The sequence below is a fragment of the Vipera ursinii genome, assembly GCF_947247035.1.
Source record: "Vipera ursinii genome assembly, chromosome: 4".
Classification (NCBI taxonomy): Eukaryota; Metazoa; Chordata; class Lepidosauria; order Squamata; family Viperidae; genus Vipera; species Vipera ursinii.
This window is the reverse complement of record NC_139514.1, coordinates 29,790,964-29,810,633: the sequence shown is the minus strand read 5'-3', so window position 1 is coordinate 29,810,633 and position 19,670 is coordinate 29,790,964. Positions and strand designations below refer to the sequence as shown.

The 19,670-nt window shown below is 40.7% G+C and overlaps 1 protein-coding gene across 1 annotated transcript; it reads right to left on the bottom strand.

Moving 5' to 3' along the window:
- Nucleotides 1-1,854: 1,854 nt before the first annotated feature.
- On the bottom strand, nt 1,855-19,447 carry LOC310640399 (uncharacterized protein; the record flags this gene model as incomplete). The annotated part of the gene is made up of 4 exons (XM_083362608.1): nt 1,855-2,111; nt 4,974-5,946; nt 6,318-6,411; nt 18,486-19,447. 4 exons carry the CDS (start codon nt 19,445-19,447, stop codon nt 1,855-1,857), a joined length of 2,286 nt encoding a protein of 761 aa, XP_083218734.1.
- Nucleotides 19,448-19,670: the final 223 nt, after the last annotated feature.

Sequence of the window (19,670 nt, the reverse complement as noted above, 5' to 3'; positions counted from 1 at the left end):
GGAAAATGCTGATGAACCAGTTATGGGATAATAATTTTCAAAATTTCAGTTTCTTTTTGAGAATTTTAAGGAGGAACATCCAGGTAAAGGTTTCCCCTTTTCAGTTATGTCCGACTCTGGGAGGCAGTTCTCATTTCAATTTCTTAGTTGAGGAAGCCAGCATTGTCTGAAGACATTTCTGTGCTCATGTGGCTCATGTGACTATATAAAAAAGGCACACGGAATAATGTTACCTTCCCACCAAAGTGGTACTTATTTATCTACTTGCATTTGCATGCTTTCGAACTGCTAGGTGGGCAGGTGCTGGGGCAAGTAACAGGAATTTACACCACTGCGCAGTGCTTGGGTCTCGAACCTGGCTGTCAGCTTTCAACTGACAAGCTCACTGTCTTCAACCGCTGGGCCATAGTGGCCCTCTTTAATGTCTATTGTGTCTATTGATAGCTGATTTATCTATATATTGTCTGTAACCTAAAGTACATTTACACACTAACAAAAGTACCAGAACACATCCTCTAACCAACCCATCACAGTTTACAATGCAACTGTCACAAAATATAATTCATAATTATAAGATCAAACATAACATTGCAATAAAAATATAAATAAAATAAAAAATAAAATAAAATAAAATAAAATAATAAAATAAAATAATAAATAAAATAAAATAAAATAAAATAAAATAAAATAAAATAATAAAATAAAATAAAATAAAATAAAATAAAATAAAATAAAATAAAATAAAATAAAATAAAATAAAATAAAATAAAATAAAATAAAATAAAATAAAATAAAATAAAATAATAAAATAAAATAAAATAAAATAAAATAAAATCTGTCACTACCTCCATTTCTTCCCCATCTATTTGCCAGGAATTGAGAGGGCCAGATGCCATGATCTTGGTTTTCTTAATGTTTAGTTTCAACCCAAGTTTTGCACTCTCCTTCTTCACCCGTAACAAGAGGCTCTTTAGTTCTTCTTCACTTTCTGCCATTAGAGTGGTATCATCTGCATATCTTAGGTTGTTGATATTTCTCACAGCAATCTTAATTCCAACTTTTGATTCATCTAGCCCTGCCTTTCTCATGAAAAGTACATTTACACACTAACAAAAGTACCAGAACACATCCTCTAACCAACCCATCACAGTTTACAATGCAACTGTCACAAAATATAATTCATAATTATAATATCAAACATAACATTGCAATAAAAATATAAAGCAAGAAAGTTAAATTAAATCAGACAGTGCTTGATGATGCTGTACATGCTTATATTATTTCCATAAAATTGTCCTCCCTGTATATTTCTTTTCTCACTTAAGGGAGCTCTCTAATGAAAATCACTCCAGGTCTAGACACAATGGAATGTATATTAAAGTGAGGTCTGCAACAAATCTATTGTCTGTAATGGGCAAGCTTCTAATCATTTTGACTGACAATATCTGTGTCAGATTTGCTCTGGGGTCAGGGAGCCAAACCCTCATGTCTTCCTTGCTTGCTGATCGTTCCACGGCAATAGTCATGGCGTGAGAAAGGTCTGCCTACCTTAGGAGTTAGGCCTTGCCGAGGATCCCAACACTCCTTCCTTTCCTTTCTCTTTTATGTTGTTCATTGCAGTGCATGTAAAAAGAGTTGGAAACAGACCCTGCCTTATCTAGAGGGCCCAATTTGGGCAAGATAGGCAGCTCAGGCACCGTGACACTATAGAAAATGCTATGTGAAGATGAAAATGATTACAATTCTTTTGGTTCCAGTTTTTCCTGAAAAGGCACTTGGAGGCACAAGATGCATGCTGTCTCTTCATCAAGGCAAACTTTCTGCTTTGGTCTTTATTTTATTGGCTTCCCCAGTTTAGAAGTTCACTTCTGGTTGGCTTTCCTTTTCAGTTTCTTGTTTGCCCTGATTCTCCTTGGGAACAGTACTGTTATTTACACTGTCAGTGTAGATCATTGCCTCTACCAACCTATGTATCTTTTTCCTCTGCATGCTGGCATCCACTGACATCATGCTCTCCTTATCTACTATGCTCAAGATGATGGCCATAACTGGGTTCAATTCTATAGCATTGCCTTTGATACTTCCTTGTTCCAGGAGTTCTGCATCCAAAGCTTATTGGGAATGGAGCCAGCCATGTTGTTAATTATGGCTTTGGACCACCACATTGCCATTACTATCCACTGAATCATTCTTTTATCCTCACTGGCCACAGGATAGATAAGATAGGCCTGGTGGCAGTAATCCATGAAGCAGCCTTCATGGTACCCTTGCCAATTTACATTAAGAGACTGCCCTTTTGCCAAACAAATATTCTCTCATATTCTTACTGCCTACATCAAGAGGTTGTGAAGCTGGTTCGTGCCAGTATTAAACTCAATGCTATCTATGGACTGGTGGTCAACATTTTTGCCATTCACTCATTTCTCTTTTTACATCTTCATCCTGAAGACTGCCCTCAGTCTATCTCAAGGGACACAACTGAAGGCCCTGGGAATCTTTTTCTCTCACTTCTCTGCTGTCTTTCTTTCCTCTATCCCTTCATTGGATTGTCAATGGAGCACAGCTTTCAGGAGATCCATGACTCCAATAGCTATACTGTCCTGGCCAACCTATACCTTCTGGTACCTCCAGTATTGAGCCATCTCATATATAAAATGAAGACCAACGAGATCCAATGCAGAGTCACCTGGTGATTCCACAGAATTGCTTGAGAAGGACCTTCCAGGATTCAAGGTTATAATGCACTCGAGAAAATTCTGGGGTTTGATCTTCCTGAATGCCATAGAGATGTTTTCCTTTGGCTGCAGCTCTTTTTCTCATGACACATAATGATTATTAGGGTTTTTGTTAATCTCATACAGGTCACAGACACAAAGACTGAATTTGTTGTTTCCCCCCAAAAACCACCCCTGTTTAAATGTAGAACAATTAATTATTATTCCTTATATCTAAACCTAATGCTAATTCTTTGCTTGGTTCCATTTTCCTACCTATTTATTGCAAAGTCTTACTATAATTTATTATAAGTTTGCAACTTTCAATCTTGTCTATATATACACCACCCCCACCCACAACAACAAAAAAACACAAGGAAGACATTAAATGACTCTTTCAGGTAGATTTCTTTATTGTACCATACTTATTGACAGAATTTTGCCAAATAAAAACAAACTACTGCCCACATGAATCCTATGTCTAGGAATTATTAGGAAGGAGCTTCCTTCACCCTTTTTTTTTCTCACACAAAGTATCTGAAATGAGCTGCCTCTTACTCCTTTGGAATGTACTCCCTCTCTCCTGGGAATCTACCTTCTTACTATAGGTAGTTCTTAACTTACAACAGTTCATTTAGTGACCATTCAAAGTGACGTATGACAGTTTTTCACAGTTACAACCTTGGCAGCATCTCCATGATCAAAATTCAGATGCTTGGCAACTGTTTCATATTTATGACCGTTGCTGTGTCCCAAAGTCATACGATCACTTTTTGCGACCTTTCCACAAGCAAAGTCAATGGGAAGCCAGATTCACTTAACAACCAGGTTATTAACTTATCAACTGCAGTGATTCATTTAACAACTGTGACAAGAAAGGTCATAAAATGGGGCACTTAATAAATGTCTTGCTTAACAACAGAAATTTTGGGTTCAATTGTGGCTATAAATTGAACACCAGCTGTATATACCATCACAATGTACTACTAAAAGTTTCCGGTTTGTGTGTCACCAAAAAGGGTATGTCATAAGGCAATAATATTTGAATCAAATGGGTTAACTTAAAATGCGTCAAAAATTTTATTTATTTTTTTATTTTTATTACATTTATATCCCGCCCTTCTCCGAAGACTCAGGGCGGCTTACAAGCTTAGCAGTAGCCTTCATTCTATGTATATGCCTGCTTGTTAGGGCTTTCACACACACACCAAGCGGCATTATTACAAAGTCAGCTTATTGCCCCCAACAATCTGGGTCCTCATTTTACCTACCTGGGAAGGATGGAAGGCTGAGTCAACCTTGAGCCTGGTGGGATGCGAACCTGCACTAATTGCAGGCAGCTGGTATTACTTAAGGAGGCATCAGCCCACTGCTCCACCAAGGCTCTTTTATATATCCCTATGATATAGTAAAAAAAAGTGATAAAACATTTCCTGTGGACAAATCCATGGTCATGTGACCACAACTGAAGTTTTTATTTTTTGCTGGAAACCACTATTCACTTCTGGTTTCTGGCAAAAATGCCCACTGAGAGCAATAGTTTCAGTTGTAGTGTTTTCTTTTACAACTGACACATTTGTTTAAAATGTAAACATGGGTCAGTCACATGGTGACCCACTTAATGACCTGCATGACTTACTCTCCAACTGCCTGAAAACATGCTAGAGTGGCTTACTAAGCTTAAGCATCATCCAATAAATAAGCCAGAGCAGAAGAGAAAACTCTTAACTCTTTTCTCTGTACATGGATATTTGGTAAGGGAGATTTCTGAGAGAAAAGCATCCCAAGAGATCCCTTTGGGTTTCCACTCTGGTTCAGGCCTCATCCTATGGGATCCATTTCCCACCTTCTCCTTGCATGTTTTTGGAATAAAATATAAGACAAAGACCTATCCCTGAGAATAGAAAACTTTACTTTCAGCGAGAATAATCATGCCCCAAACTTCTCAGCAAAGGTCCTTCTTAAGCATGGTTATTTATGCCAATTCTTCTAGGAAGTTTATAAAATCATTGGGAATTAGTACAATCTTCTCTGGATATTTCTAAAATTATTTGAGAAGATGGAAGGGTTGGGTCTTGTGATCATCTTGATTGATGGTTGGATTTTCCTCCTTGCCAGCTAGTGATGTAAGCTTTGCTACTTCACCAGAAGTAGATGTTAATTTAAGTGCAAGTCTTACCCATAACACAGGATTATTTATTCTGCTGATGGCATACTTATGGATCAATTTTCCCCATCAATGGTTAGGTGTTGTCATACTTTTTTCCTTATGGAACAACCTCAGGACACTCTCACGGATCTCTTTTGTCTTCACTCCATAAACAATGGGGTTCATCATGGGAGGCAGAAGAATGTAAAGATTAGCCATAATGATGTGAACATGAGGAGCGATGTGATGACCACCAAAACGGTGTGCAAAGAAGGTGAAGAAGGCTGGTGTATAAGAGATAGCAATGGCACAGAGATGAGCAGTGCAGGTGCCAAATGCCTTGCTCCTTTGTTCTGAAGAGGAAAGGCCCACAACTGCCTTCAGGATCATGAAGTAAGACATTGTAATGCAGGAGATATCAAAGCCCCCAATCAACATGGCAACTGTCAGGCCATATATAGCATCAACTCGGATATTGCTGCAAGCCAGCTTTACCACTGCCATGTGGTCACAATAGGTGTGAGCAATAGCTCTGCTGTTGCAATATATCATTTTCCTGACCAGAAAAGGAAAGGGGAGGATGAGAATTGCTCCTCTGAGGAAGGTGAGGATCCCTACCTTAAGAATGACTGGGTGGGTCAAGATAGTAGCATATCTTAATGGATAACAGATAGCTACAAAGCGGTCCAAAGCCATGAGCATGAGGACTCCAGATTCCATCCCTGTGAAAGTGTGAACAATGTACATCTGGATCAGGCAGTCTCTGAAGCTGATCTTCTCCAGGTTTAGCCAAAAAATGCAGAATGCTTTTGGCATCGTAGAGGTTCCCATAACTATGTCTGTGACAGACAACATGCAGAGGAAGTAGTACATGGGCCTGTGAAGGGCTTCCTCAGCCCAGATGATGTAGAGAAGTCCACAGTTCCCCAACATGCCAATGAGATACATAGAGAAAAATGGAAAGGAGATCCAGAGATGGGCATGTTCCAGTCCTGGGACTCCTTTCAAGAAAAACTGCATGAGGCTGTAGTCAGTTTCATTCACTATGGTCATCATAGGAAGAGAAAGGGTACATGACTCAACCTAGAATTTAAAAAGTCTGAGAAAAGAAACAGAAGAAGGAATCCATCAAACCAATGTTAGGCTTCATTCCAAACACTTTAATAAAATAATATTTTTTCTAAACAATTTTTCTCACTTTCTCAAACATATTAATGTGGCACTTCCACTGTCCATCATGACACTCCATGTCACCAGTCTCATCTTTATTGGGAGCCATCACCCTGACATTATTCTATGGTTTTCAAACCTTCTTCTGAGAATTAAACTCGCAGACCTTTGCACTTGAATAACAATAAATAGAGTATTAGCTATAGGAGCTATCTAGATCCTGGTACTGAGTAGCTTGCAGGAAAAGATGTTTAGAAGCTATCAGAAGGGTCTTTTCAGTTCACCTCCCAAGACTTTTGTAGTACAGAGATAAAGAGAGATTTCCAAGTCTGATGATTTTTAGTAAGGCTTAAACTGGTAACTGTGGTAGTCATATAACTAAAAATAACAGACAGGATATACACTGTGCAAAAATAAAGAGGTTTCCACCCTCTTCTCCAAGAGGATTGATGAAAGTCATATAAAGTCCTGTACATGCAGATATGACATAATCTAACATCTGTGCCCTGAAAGATTAAGGGGAAGTGGACTATATAGGCTGTTCTAATAGCCTTCACAATTTGTAAAATGTCTTTATTCATTCATTCATTTGTCTGATGCAGTCTTGAACTTCTGTCCCATTTAATGCACATTTTTACACATCTAGCTTCAGGATTTATAATGAAAGCAAACATAGTATACAATAGTTTCGTATATACTTTACTATCTCTTCCTGGGGACATGGACCAACAAATACAAATTAGCAAAATTATGGAAAGCCAACCAAAGGGATCTCTTTTAAAAATACTAGAGCATAAGAGACACAAATGAAGTAATGTTTAAAATGATGTAATTTTGCCTATTCCCAGAAGCACCCCAAATGTGACTCACTAGACCCAAATGTTAGGAGAGAAATCATCTGAGGAAAGATCCACACTTCCCTAGAATTAGCTGGAATGCTCAAAGTTTACGCAGCTGACAAGCTGAAGGATCAAAACAGACCGCTGCATCCCTAAAAACATTCTCATGTAATACTTTTGCATTTTCAGCTGCAGCTCCTTCATGTATCCAGACCCAATTTGTAATGCAGCCTTTGGAGAACAAAACTGCAGGAATCAAATTTTGTCTGGATCTGTTTGCACTTCAGAACTCAACTGTCACACATCACACAGAGCTTCCTCTTTTGCAGCACCTTAGTGGCAGGTGCCCCTCGTTAAAGGAGCAAACTGATGTGTTGGAGCTCAGAAAACACCTGTTCATGATCAGCCAAATCCATGCCAGCCAGTCTTTGCCTTTGTCTGACAAACGGAAGAGGGTTTATAGACCTTCAAGATACAGTGTCCCTTTGGGAGTCTCCTGGAATCAGCTGCATGTGAGTCTATAGAGAGCATTCAGAGACCGAAGCTGGACAGCAGGAAGTTTCTTGTGGGAATTTCCCTGTTATTCCGCCCCTGCCTAGTGTGCTTCAAGGCTGAGCTGACCCCTGACTTAAAGAACTGACTCCCTAATTCTGATATAGAAGCCTTTATCCATCACGGAAAATATGAACTGACTGATTCTTCCACCACTTCAGAATGGATCTCCACATCCAACTTCAGTAGTTCATTTCTCTGTTCTCATTGATTGCAACCAGCAGTCTTCTCTCCCCCCCCCGCCCCCACCCCACATCCAAAGCAAGCTACTCTTTCTGAAACTCCTCCTTCTCCAATATCTCTTCATCTATTCTGCAACCGTCAGTCATTCTAAATGAGCTTAACATTTTACAAGTACCCATCTTGGGCTAGTAGACAATCAATTAGTTCTTCTTCTTCCAAAGGCCTGTTCTCTTTGTTTTGTGAATTTAACCATTTATGGGGTAGTTGTTGTGTAAATATTTCCTGCTAAAGGGAGTCATGCATTGCACCTTTATAAGTCCTTTAAACCAATATACCTAATCACATTCATTCAGTAGTACAGTAGCTGCATGGCTGAAATACCAACAAACTTTCTTTGACTTGAAGAGAATACTGGGCTCTTGATCTCCTTCTTCAGGTCATGTGGAGTCTTTTAAAATAAACAAAGTCCCATTAGCATAGAAATAAGGATGAGAAGCAAATGGATATAAATAGTGACTGCAGAGTTAGTTTAAACAGATATAAAAACTTACTGATGGAAAGATCGGTACTGTACAATACAGGAACAGGGAAAGTCTGGAGGTTGTGGATTCTCCACCTCCAAAGGTTTTGAAGAAAAAGACAAGTAAGCCATCTCTCAAGAATGGTTTAACTGGTTTTCCTATACACTGCGTCTTTCTGGATAAAGTGCTTTGATTGTTTGTGAGCTGGTTGCAGCTGATGGACTTTGTGCTCCAAAATGTTTTAGTGCCTCAGGTAGTGAAGTCTACCTTTCTAAGAAAAATACACTGGATTTTTAGGGGTATGGATGAAACCATGCAAAGTTGGGTAGGAAAGGACAGAAGTAAACTTCAAAATGATCTTACTAGACTAGATAAAGGGCTGAAAACGGAAAAAATGAAACTGAGGTCAAGTGGGTGTAAAGTTCTTCAAAAGGAAAAAAGAATCCCACAGAGAGATGCGCATGCCTGGACTGTTATATTTCTGTGCATCACAGACTTCAACTGGTCCAGAATGTAGCCGTATACACAGTAATGGGCTCCTCGGTTTGCCCATATAACACCTCAGTTGCAAGAGCTGCACTGGCTTCCAGTTTCTTTCTGGGTACAATTCAAGGTGTCGGTCATCACCTTTAAAGCCCTGCATGTCATGACATGACGTGACATGACATGCTTCCCTAAAGCATCAAAGATCTGGGTCTTCCTCCAAGTACTGAGAGAAGACTAGATAATTGTACAATAGAATTTTGGTCTCTGTTGTTTTTAATGTTTCAATCTGTTGAATTTTATACTTTTAATATAATTTCATATGTGCTGTTTTAACTTTTGATTGGAAGCCACCCAGAATTGGTTAACGGATGGGCAGCTATATAAGTTTTCAGAGCTTTTGTTTTATTGTTGGTAAGCCTAGGATAGCCCCAAAGTTCTTCCTCCTGTCTTGCAATTGTTTGCATCTGTGTGCAAGCATGAGAAGAATAGAGTGGGCTTTAAGAAACGTGCCAGGGATCCCAAATAAAAGTTACATGGCCTTAAGTCCTTCTTCACAGACACCATGGGGGTTTGGAACAGAACCATCCAGAATGAATACCTATGGCAGGAACTCTTTTCTTTATTCAAGGACTTCCTTCCTTCCTTCCTTCCTTCCTTCCTTCCTTCCTTCCTTCCTTCCTTCCTTCCTTCCTTCCTTCCTTCCTTCCTTCCTTCCTTCCCCTTCTGTTTCTTTGAATTCATCTTCTTCCTCTAGGTACAACTACACAATTTCTTCCAATTTTATAAAAGATCTATATGTGTGTGGCTTCTTGAGGTCACTCTGAACCTTCTTCTACTGTATACCACTGTACCTCAGCTGGTCCCGCCTCCACTCCAAATATGGAAGTGCTTTTTCTGGATCTAGGAAACTTGCCTGATGGCACAGCCTTCCTCAACAGGATAGCTTCCCTGAGCCTCCCAAGCCATGACAACAGACTAACATTCTGGGAAGCAGCAGACTGGGGAAGAGTGAAGTTGCTCTTTCATAGGGGAGAGGAAGGTTTCAAGAAGGCAAATGAAATGGCATTACCTAAAAGGAACAAACTGCATAATTACTTTCACTTTACTTTTGTGGATGGACCTGATGCCATTGGAAATCCTAGCAGAACTTTATGGTGGGCAACCAAAGAAATTGAAATTCTAGCTTTTGTTGAGGCAGAACAGTTTGGACCTTTGCAAAGCCATACATTAATATGGCTTTGTGACTTCAAACTCCTCGATGAGAGCAGTCAGGTTGCTCCATCACCCAATTTTGGTAGCCACAGAAGTTGTTTTCCAGCTGAGTTGAGCAGGCTGCTCCACCCATGTTTATGGGCTTCTTATGTCTGAATGGTGTGCTTGTACCACTTTCAAACTAAGTGTTCAAGGAAGATAGTGCAGGAATTTTCTGGCTGATTCAATCTGGCCAAAACTTTAAATATTTGAGGAATCTCAGAACTGATGACATGCCTAATGACTGGAAGAGGGTACGTGTTTATGTTCAGAAATAAGAAAAGGAAGATCCAGCCAGACAAAGCCAGTCATTCTGGCATCAAGGCATGGGCGTTGCTTAAGCAAATCAGGAGGTCCCTTGAAGACAATTTCGACCTCTATATGGTTCCACAGGGTAAGATACATGAAAGAAAGGGAATGCAATTCTAGGTTATATCAGCAGAATTAGAGCTTCCAAATCATGGCAAGGAAGAGTTCCATCTGTTTTGGTTAGACTCTTTCCCAATTGCTAAGTATAAACCTTGAATTGCAAGTCCTCATAGGAATACATGAAGAACATTTCATATGGGACCTAAAGCTCTTATACTATAGTTTTTTCAGTTAAGAATCCTCCTATCTAAATGAACCGCTTTTAGGAGATCTGAATACAAACCCAGAATAGGAAAGGACATTTATTCTTCCATATTCTAACTTCCTTAATAAGATGGATCCTAATACGATAGGATAGATCAATGATAAATCTGCTCCCATCCCAAACTTGATAATGGTTTTATTGGTCAAAACATTTCTGTATCTCAAAACATTATGGACAACTACCAAGCAATCAAAGGACATAGAAAGTAAAATACCAGATTTATCAATGGCAAAGGCATGGATGAAGAAATAACAGGATCAAGCGGGCATCAAAATGGATTACACAGAGGTTGAACCACAGGACCTCAGGATGGTGGGCAAAGAGGCAAAGAATAAGCCCACGTCCAAAAGTGCCAGCATAAAAAGGAAATAATGAATAGGGGTGTGGAGAGTTTGGTCCATCTTGTTGACAAAGAAGATGATACAGTTCCCAGTCAGGGCCTACAAAAATGAAATACATGGAGCAGATGGAGAGGGAAATCCAGAAATGGTTTTTTTCTAGTCCAGAAAAGCTTGTCAGAAGGAAAATTGAGAGCTGAATTCTGAGTGGTTTCTGAACACATTAAGCCATGAAGGGCTTTGTAAGTAAATAGTGGCACTTGAATTGCACCCAGAAGCATACTGGGAGCCAGAGTAACTTGCAGAATAAAATTGTAACAAGAGTGGATCAGGGTATATCAATATTTGCTTGCTGTTTTTCCTGCATATTCCTGAGTGCTGGACTAAAATGTACCTTCCAACTTTACATGACATTTATGACACTGTGATTGTATTTTTCTGCCCACTAAAGGACAGAAATGAAGTATTTTGAGGTGGCTGTTAGCCTGTGTCTATTTCTCTAACTGATATGGATAAATGCTGTATGTTCTGCAAATCCATCAGTAAATTATTTTTGCCTTTCAACAACCATCTTCTTGATCTCATGAAAACACATTCAGAGCTATGACCTGCCCCTTTTTAAAGAGATATTGCTCAGCTCCCAGAAATCTTAGACCCAAGACTTCATGGCTGAGTTCACACAACCTCTTTAACTAGGCCAATTACAGGCCCAGTGACCACAGACATCACTTCTTAGTTTGGCAGATGTTAACCCTGGCAATCTGACTGTTTTTTTTTTTTTGCAAAGTGGGCCTATTTGGTTCATTCAATGTGTTGTGTACACTCAGTGAATGGGTGAACTCAGTAACTAGGTCAGGTATGTTGAGGAAATGCCTACAGAGGCATCAGAAGGCATCTGAAAATGCCATCTTGACTCACCCCAGGTTGATAACCCCTTCTTCTGGCTGAGAAAGTGTGGGTTTTCCCAGGTGAAAGCTATGTAAAACAAACAGATCACTGTAGACAAGAAAAATGGAGAAAATAATATTGTTGGTTCTACACTTGTACCTTGAAAGCAAATCTTACTTTCTGTTTGGTGTGATTTGGGTGCCTCTTTGCTTTTTAGAGCAGGATCAAATTGATTGAATGATTATGTGCCATCAAATTGCTGTCAACTCTAAGTGACCTTATAAAACAGATGAGAGAGGGGGCAAGAGGCATACAAACAAATCACGCTATTGTTATAATAAACACTATAAAGCATGCAGTTTAGTGCGAAGCAAAGAGCCTGAAGGAATCCATATTTACATTTCTCAAGGAGATTTCCAACAAATCCATTGCATCCTCTGGGTTTTCCCAAAATTTGCTTTATACCAACCTACAGGGATTTGTATTGCCTTCTGGATTTCCTTCTGCATTATTGTTTCCTTCTGCATATGTACTGTATTCCTTCCTGCATTAGTTAGCAGACATGTTGATTTCAGTCAGGGTATTCCCTCCTGCAATGTGTGGAGACTACTGATCCCACAGGTATCGGAACCACACTATTAAGGCACCCTCTTCCTCCCAGTCTGTTTGTGTCAGGTATAATGTGTACGTCTACAGACCCTTGGCTGTGACCCAGGAACAAGCTCCAGGTAAGCATGACGTACTGTAGCTGTGGGTCTGATAACAGAGTTGACAGCTAGGTTGTGCAAGAAATGCATTGTGGTCACTGAATCTGGCACCAGAGGGGTGCAAAAACTAAGGCTTGGAAGGGTGATGGTGAGTAATTGTAGGGGGACGGAGGGGATCAGCCTGAGCGGCTTCAGTTATACTAGGGTTTTGGTCAGAAGTTGTGCTAGATGGAGTCAGCCCAAGGTGCCCCACTCCTCCTAGCCCCCTTGCTGGATTAGGATTTGTCCAGGGCTTATGGATGGTGGTAGCGCTAGTCGTGTCCAATTTAATTACATATAATTGAAGTTGGTTTTTAAAGTAGAATTTCTAGAGTACTGACAAAACAACAGCTTTTGCTGATAGCATGCCATTCTGGTGCATAGGGGTTCACTTGGAGGCTGCCAAGATTTTAGGGTTTAAATTGCTAGGGAATTTGGGAACTGAAATTCACACATCTAAATGTTGCCAGTGTTGAGAAACATTGGTTAAATCTATTTGGAGATTCAGAAAGAGTTACTACTGATACGATAAGTTCCTAATGTACTACAACTGTAGTCTGTACAATTAATAAGGGTATTGAAAACTATCTCCCATGGAATGTAAATCGCCATAACCTACTTATCTTCCTATTCTTCCCTTCTCCATTCCAATTTAAACCCTACATCAGTTCAGTCCCTCCACATATCTGATGAAGTGAGGTACAATTTGTGAAAGTTTCTACCTTTTAATAAAATGAGTTAGTTGGAAAAGGGGCTCCCAGACTCCTCCTGAGTTGGAGCTGCTATAGCTTCACCTGGCTTTCCTCCAGCAGTGCTGATCATCCTGACGAGGAAAGGAAAGGAAAGGGAAGGGAAGGGAAGGGAAGGGAAGGGAAGGGAAGGGAAGGGAAGGGAAGGGAAGGGAAGGGAAGGGAATTGCAGTAATGATGTCCCCCTAAACTCATTGGATTGTCGCTTCCCTGACTTTGTACAAATCTCTTTGCTATTGCAGGTCCTGAAGAAGTTGTGCCAGGCTTATTTTCTTTTCCTTGTATGCCATACAACACAGAGACGCACAAACAACAATTTTCCATTGTATGCATGTATTCCTTCTATGTTTCTAGAAGGCATCTTGAGAGAAGGCCATAACCAGGTCTTTTGTTACCAATCAGGATATAGGAGCTTCTAAGCTGGATAGAGTTTTTCCATCAATCCCTTAAGGATGTGACGGAATCATCTCAACTATCTACAGAAATATTCCATGTGGGTATGTGCATGTACATGTATATGAGACTTTATGAGATTAGGGTCAACCTACTGGTCCCAGCATGGCCAGCTCCTTCAGGATTAGAGTGCCATTCCCTTTCTGAGCTGGATGTTCCCAGCAAAAGTATGCTGCTTTGGCACCTTGAAATTTTCTTAATCTTGTGTATTTTAATAATCTATGTGACAAGGTTCAACCAACAGAATAAACCACCAAAATACATGTATAATGTAGAAGCCAATCCCAATTATAATAAGTCATGAAGAATTTTAAAATAAAATTTTCAAGGACTGCGAATTTTGGGAAAGAAAAGAGTTGATGGCACTCCCTGGAAGGGACTTCTTCAACTGCAAAGGTTTTGCAATTTTACCAATGCGTCCGTTTCTCTGACCATCTTGTCTCTGTTGCAGGTAGTGAAATGGTTGCTGAAGCCAGTTAGATGTCATGTCCTGTTACAATCAATCAAGAGGTGTCTCTTTTTTTCCCTAATGGGGATTCCAGGCCTAGAAAGTGCCCAGTTTTGGATTGCCTTCCCCTTCTGCTCCATGTATTTGATCTCTTTGGTGGGGAACATCACCATCCTCTTTGTGGTCAGAAGGGAACCTAGCCTTCACTTGCCCATGTATTATTTCCTTTGCATGTTAGCTGTCCTTGACTTGATACTGACCACCTCCACTGTGCCCAAGATTCTGAGTATCTTCTGGTTCCACTCCCATACAATTGGCTTCAAAGCTTGTGTGATACAGATGTTTTTCATTCATGGCTTCTCAGCTGTGGAGTCAGGTGTGCTGCTTGCCATGGCCTTTGATCGCTTTGTAGCAATCTGTGCCCCCTTGCGTTACACTACCATTCTCACCAGTTCTGTCATTGCTAAGATTGGATGTGCAGCCTTCATGAGGGGCATTGGGTTCATGACCCCCTTGACCTGTATGGTGAGCCATCTCCCATATTGTGGGCCTAATGTCATTGCCCATTCCTACTGTGAGCACATGGCTGTGGTAAAGCTGGCCTGTGGAAATACAACACCCAACAACATCTATGGGATCACAGCAGCCACCTTTGTGGTGGGCTCAGATTCAATCTTCATTGCTGTCTCCTATGTGCTCATCCTCAGAACAGTCCAGGGACTCTCCTCCAAAGAAGCCCGGCAGAAATCCTTTAGCACTTGTGGCTCCCACATCTGTGTCATCCTGATCTTTTACACGCCTGCCCTTTTCTCTTTTTACTCTCAGCGCTGGGGACACAATATTCCTGCACATATCCACATCTTGTTGGCTGACCTATATCTTCTGGTGCCCCCCATGCTGAATCCCATTATCTATGGCATGAAAACCAAGCAACTCCGCCAGCAAATGCTAAAGCCATTCTTTGCAACACGATTTGAGCCTTGATTCCAATTGTTAGAAGCCAGAAGGTGAGAAGGACACCTTGCAGGTGTTAAATGTTCATGTTTAAATGTTAATATTCATATCATTTGCTGAAGAATACCTTAGAGAAACTCCAAGTTTGGCCTACAACTCAGCATATTTACTGGTCCTTCTCTTCAATCACCTGCCTTTCAGATCTTTCTTGTCCTCAGAAAACTTTGAAACTTCAGATCTAACAGAAAGCTTTTACATTCAGCTACTAAATCTTCCAACAAACCTGGAGGATGCAACAATCCAGCTGGACTCAAAAGATCCTTCTATCAAAGATTTGCAAACAATTAAGCTGCCTAAAGGACAAATGTTGATGGTGTACTAGTGTAGAATGGGCTGAGCTGTAAAATTGCATTATCTCTGTTTCACCGAATGATTATGCAAAATTAAATTAAAAATTAAGAGCCAGTTTGGCATATAGGTGAAAGTGCTGCCTAGAAACCAGGAGACAGTGAGTTCTAGTCCTGCCTTGGCATGAAAACTGTATGGATGACTTTGGGGCAGTAACTCTCCTTCAGTTCAACCCACTCTCAGGGTTGTTATTGGAAACATAGGGAAAGGGCGGTGTATTAAGTATGTCCGTCATTTGAGTTGTAAATATATATATATAAAGGCAGGATAAAAAAATAAAATCTAAAATAATTGGTATTGCCTCAGTCTCTGTTAATGCTAATAACCTTGTCTGGGTTAGTCTTTCCCAAGGTGGTGCCATCTGGTTAATTTGCCCATGTCAGTGTTACTGCTACAATATAATTGAAGGGTGCCTGTTACAAGCTGAGGAAGGGAAAGTGAGGACAATTACTGAATCAAGTGCAGAGGCTCTGTTGAAGCATTGATCTGGTTATTACCATTTGGTTCCATACACTCTTGTCTTTGACCAGTCTTGGTTAGGCTGACTATGGATTCCCTTTCTTGCAGGAAGACACAAAAGATAAGGGACAGACAAGATGGTAGCAGCTCCTAAGCACTCTGAACATTCTTGTTTCTAATGAACACTTTGGGGCTCCAGGATTGGAAGCAGCTGGGACAAGTTTGGTGTTCATCACTTGGAACATTGCGAGACTGTGTGATCCAAAAATAAAGATCTCTCTCCCACTGGGCTTCCTTCCTGCCACCTCTCTTTCTATGCCTCCCAATGACAGAGAGCTAAAGGAGAGTGCCCCCTTGCTGCAGGAGGACCCAATGCAAGCCCAACAGTTGGGCAGCACAGTGTCCATCCTGAGGGAAAGCAGGAACATTATGGTTGTCAAAGAGACAACCCATGGCTACAGATCCTGGGGTTGGAGAAAACACCAGTTAGTGGCTCCAGGCTCAGAGGCAGGTGCAGTGGGAACAAAAACAGGAAAGGAAGTTTCTTTGCCTGCCCTTTGCTAGTGTGCCCATAATTGAAGTCCCGACCGTTTTACATGCAATGGATATTTAAAAAGAGGCAGGATTTCCACTGCATGGTTGCACCCACCATTCTGACTCTTTTGACCATCTGTGGAGAATTCTGCAATTGCTAAAAATTAAACAATGAAATCTCCACTGAGCTCATTTCTGGGGATGGGCAGTGAGGGGAGGGAGAATCCATTTATTCAGCCATGCCATTTCCTCAGACAGATGTGATTTAATGTCATTGGCATCATTCTCCGACCTTTGCATGATAGCATTGTTACACAGTTGGTATCAATCACTGTAGGAATTTGATCCATTGCTTGCAAAACCCATTGCATTTGGGACTGGGGGATCAGAATTACCGAGATCTTCTGCCACCCTGAGAGAGGAGCTCTATGAAAATTGAGAAGCACATCTAAACCCGGCATACCCCAGTTCAATTACCAAAGCTAAATGTCAAAATTTTACCCTAAAATAACCAACTTTCCCTATCTGTGTGGTAGTCCCACTCACTTGACCCTGAGCCCCACCTCAAAAGGATTTAAGTGGTTTTGAATTTGATGGGGCATCCAAAACAGTCCTATTTCTGAAGCCTCACATCAATCCAGTTTTGTCTTTTGCATTCATGATCCAAAGACAGTTTGGCACCATATGGGACTACAATTCCCAGCACACTAAGATAAAGCCCTTCCTGAACAGAATGATGGTATTGGCATTGCTAAGCATTGCAATTCCACAGTGCACCAACATGAAGTTCATTATGACCTTGGAAATAAGAAACTCAAAGGAGCTAGGTTTTCAACTAACCCATTTTAAAAATAGCATCAGGTTTTCTGTGCAACTTGCTTCTTCAAAAGGCTTAAAGCTACTCCAGGCACCTGCTTTACTGACCAATCAAGGAAATCATCTTGTGTGTATTGGCCCAGTCCAAAACTGGGTTCCTTTTATTTGGCACAATTTGAGCCAATAATCATGCTGAGAGAGGAAATCGAGGTTCAACACTTTATTTCTGTACAGAATTAAAGATAAGTACACTTGGAACTCAAGTCCAAATCAAACATGCCTGCTGGTATTCATTAGTCTGTTTTATAGCATTAAAATCACATATAGCATTAATACCACCATGGTGACACAGTGGTTAGAATGTAGTATTGCAGGCTAATACTATTGAGTGCTGACTGCCAGCAGTTCGGCAGTTCAAATCTCACTGGCTCAAGGCTGACTCAGCCTTCCATTATTCTGAGGTTGATAAAATGAGGCCCCAGATTGTTGGGGACAATGTGCTGACTCTGTAAACCATTTAGAGAGGGGTGTAAAGCACTGTGAAGCAGTATATAAATCTAAGTGCTATGAATAGAATAGAATAGAATAGAATAGAATAGAATAGAATAGGATAGGATAGGATAGGATAGGATAGGATAGGATAGGATAGGATAGGATAGGATAGGATAGGATAGGATAGGATAGGACAGGATAGGATACCAGAGTTGGAAGGGACCTTGGAGGTCATCTAGTCCAACCCCTTGCTTAGGCAGGAAACCTTATACCATTTCAGACAAATGGTTGTCCAATCTCTATTGCTACACATTAAAATCAGAATTTTCTGATATTTCTTCATTACTTCCTAATTTATTAAAGACATGCGCAATTTAGGCTGACATCTCATACTATGCATAGGAGTGTGTGTGTGCATTTAATTAATAAGCTCTCCACCCCTAGATATGCTTTTTAGCATGCTAATGATGAGCTCTTTACCTCTGGATCTTTGCCTGGATACTCTTGGTCATAGCTTAAGCTAAATGTCCACAGTTGGCCAATTAGACTAACACTTCCTTTAACTGAAGTGTTTATGGTCAGCCTCTTTAGCTTCTTAAGGTAAGTGTCAGAGAAGGTTTTTAGCTAACTTTTGATCAAGCAAATTCATAGACAAAGTGATTTGGATTTTTTTTAAAAAAAATCCTTTCTAAAAAGCTCACAAAAGGCCTCTGATTAGCCTGTGGGCCCAGGATAGCATCTTGACCAACTTTCTCTGCATTACTTGAGACCGGACAGTATAAATAATGGGATTTAAGACAGGGGGAAAGATGAGGTAGAAGTTGGCCAGAAGAATATGAGTTGGAGGAGACACCTGATGACCAAACCTGTGGGTCAGGGAGGAGACTGCTATGGGGATGTAGAAAGCTAAGATGGCACAAATGTGGGAGCTACAAGTGCTAAAAGATTTGAGCCGGGTCTCTGCTGTGTCTAAATTCATCACTGCCCGGAGGATGAAGACATAAGACAGACCAATGCCCAGGGAATCAATGATGAGGACCAGAAAGCCAATCGCCATGCCATAGATGTTGCTTATTGAGGTGTCTTCACAGGAAAGTATCACCACAGCCATGTGCTCACAATAAGAGTGTGCGATGATGTTGGTATGATAATGAGTCAGTCTCCTCACAAGCAAAGGGAGAGGTGAGATATAGAGGAAGCCTCTCAGGACAGCTGCCACCCCAATCTTAACAACAGTCGAATGGGTTAAAATGGCCTTATGTCTCAACGGGGTACATATTGCCACATAACGATCATAAGCCATAGCCAGAAAAATCCCTGATTCAACAGTAGCAAAAGAATGAATGGTGAACATCTGCAGGAGGCATGAGTGGAAGCCAATCTCTTTGCTGTTGAACCAGAAGATGGCTAGCAGCTTGGGCAGAGCGGAGGAGGAGAGCACTAAGTCCGTGACAGCCAGCATGGAAAGGAAGAGATACATAGGTTGGTGGAGGCTGGGCTCTGCCTTGATGATGAAGAGGATGGTGCAGTTCCCTAGCACTGCCATAATGTACATGGAGCCAAAGGGGATGGACAACCATGCATGGACTGCTTCCAGTTGAGGAACGCCCATAAGTAAGAAGCTAGAGGGGCTGAGACAGGCGTTGTAGAAAGCAGAGGTCATATCATCAACACATCCCAGGGCAGACCATCATTCCTGCAGTTGGAAACATGAATATGTAAAGTTTTATTTATTTGATTACCTGATTAAAAAAATTATGTCACTACCTACCTAACCAATGAAATTCCGGGCAGCAAACTATAATAAAAACATAATACAATTTTTAAAACAAGTTAAAATAAAGGGGAAAACCAAGTCTAAATAACCCCCTTGTCTCAGTTTGATG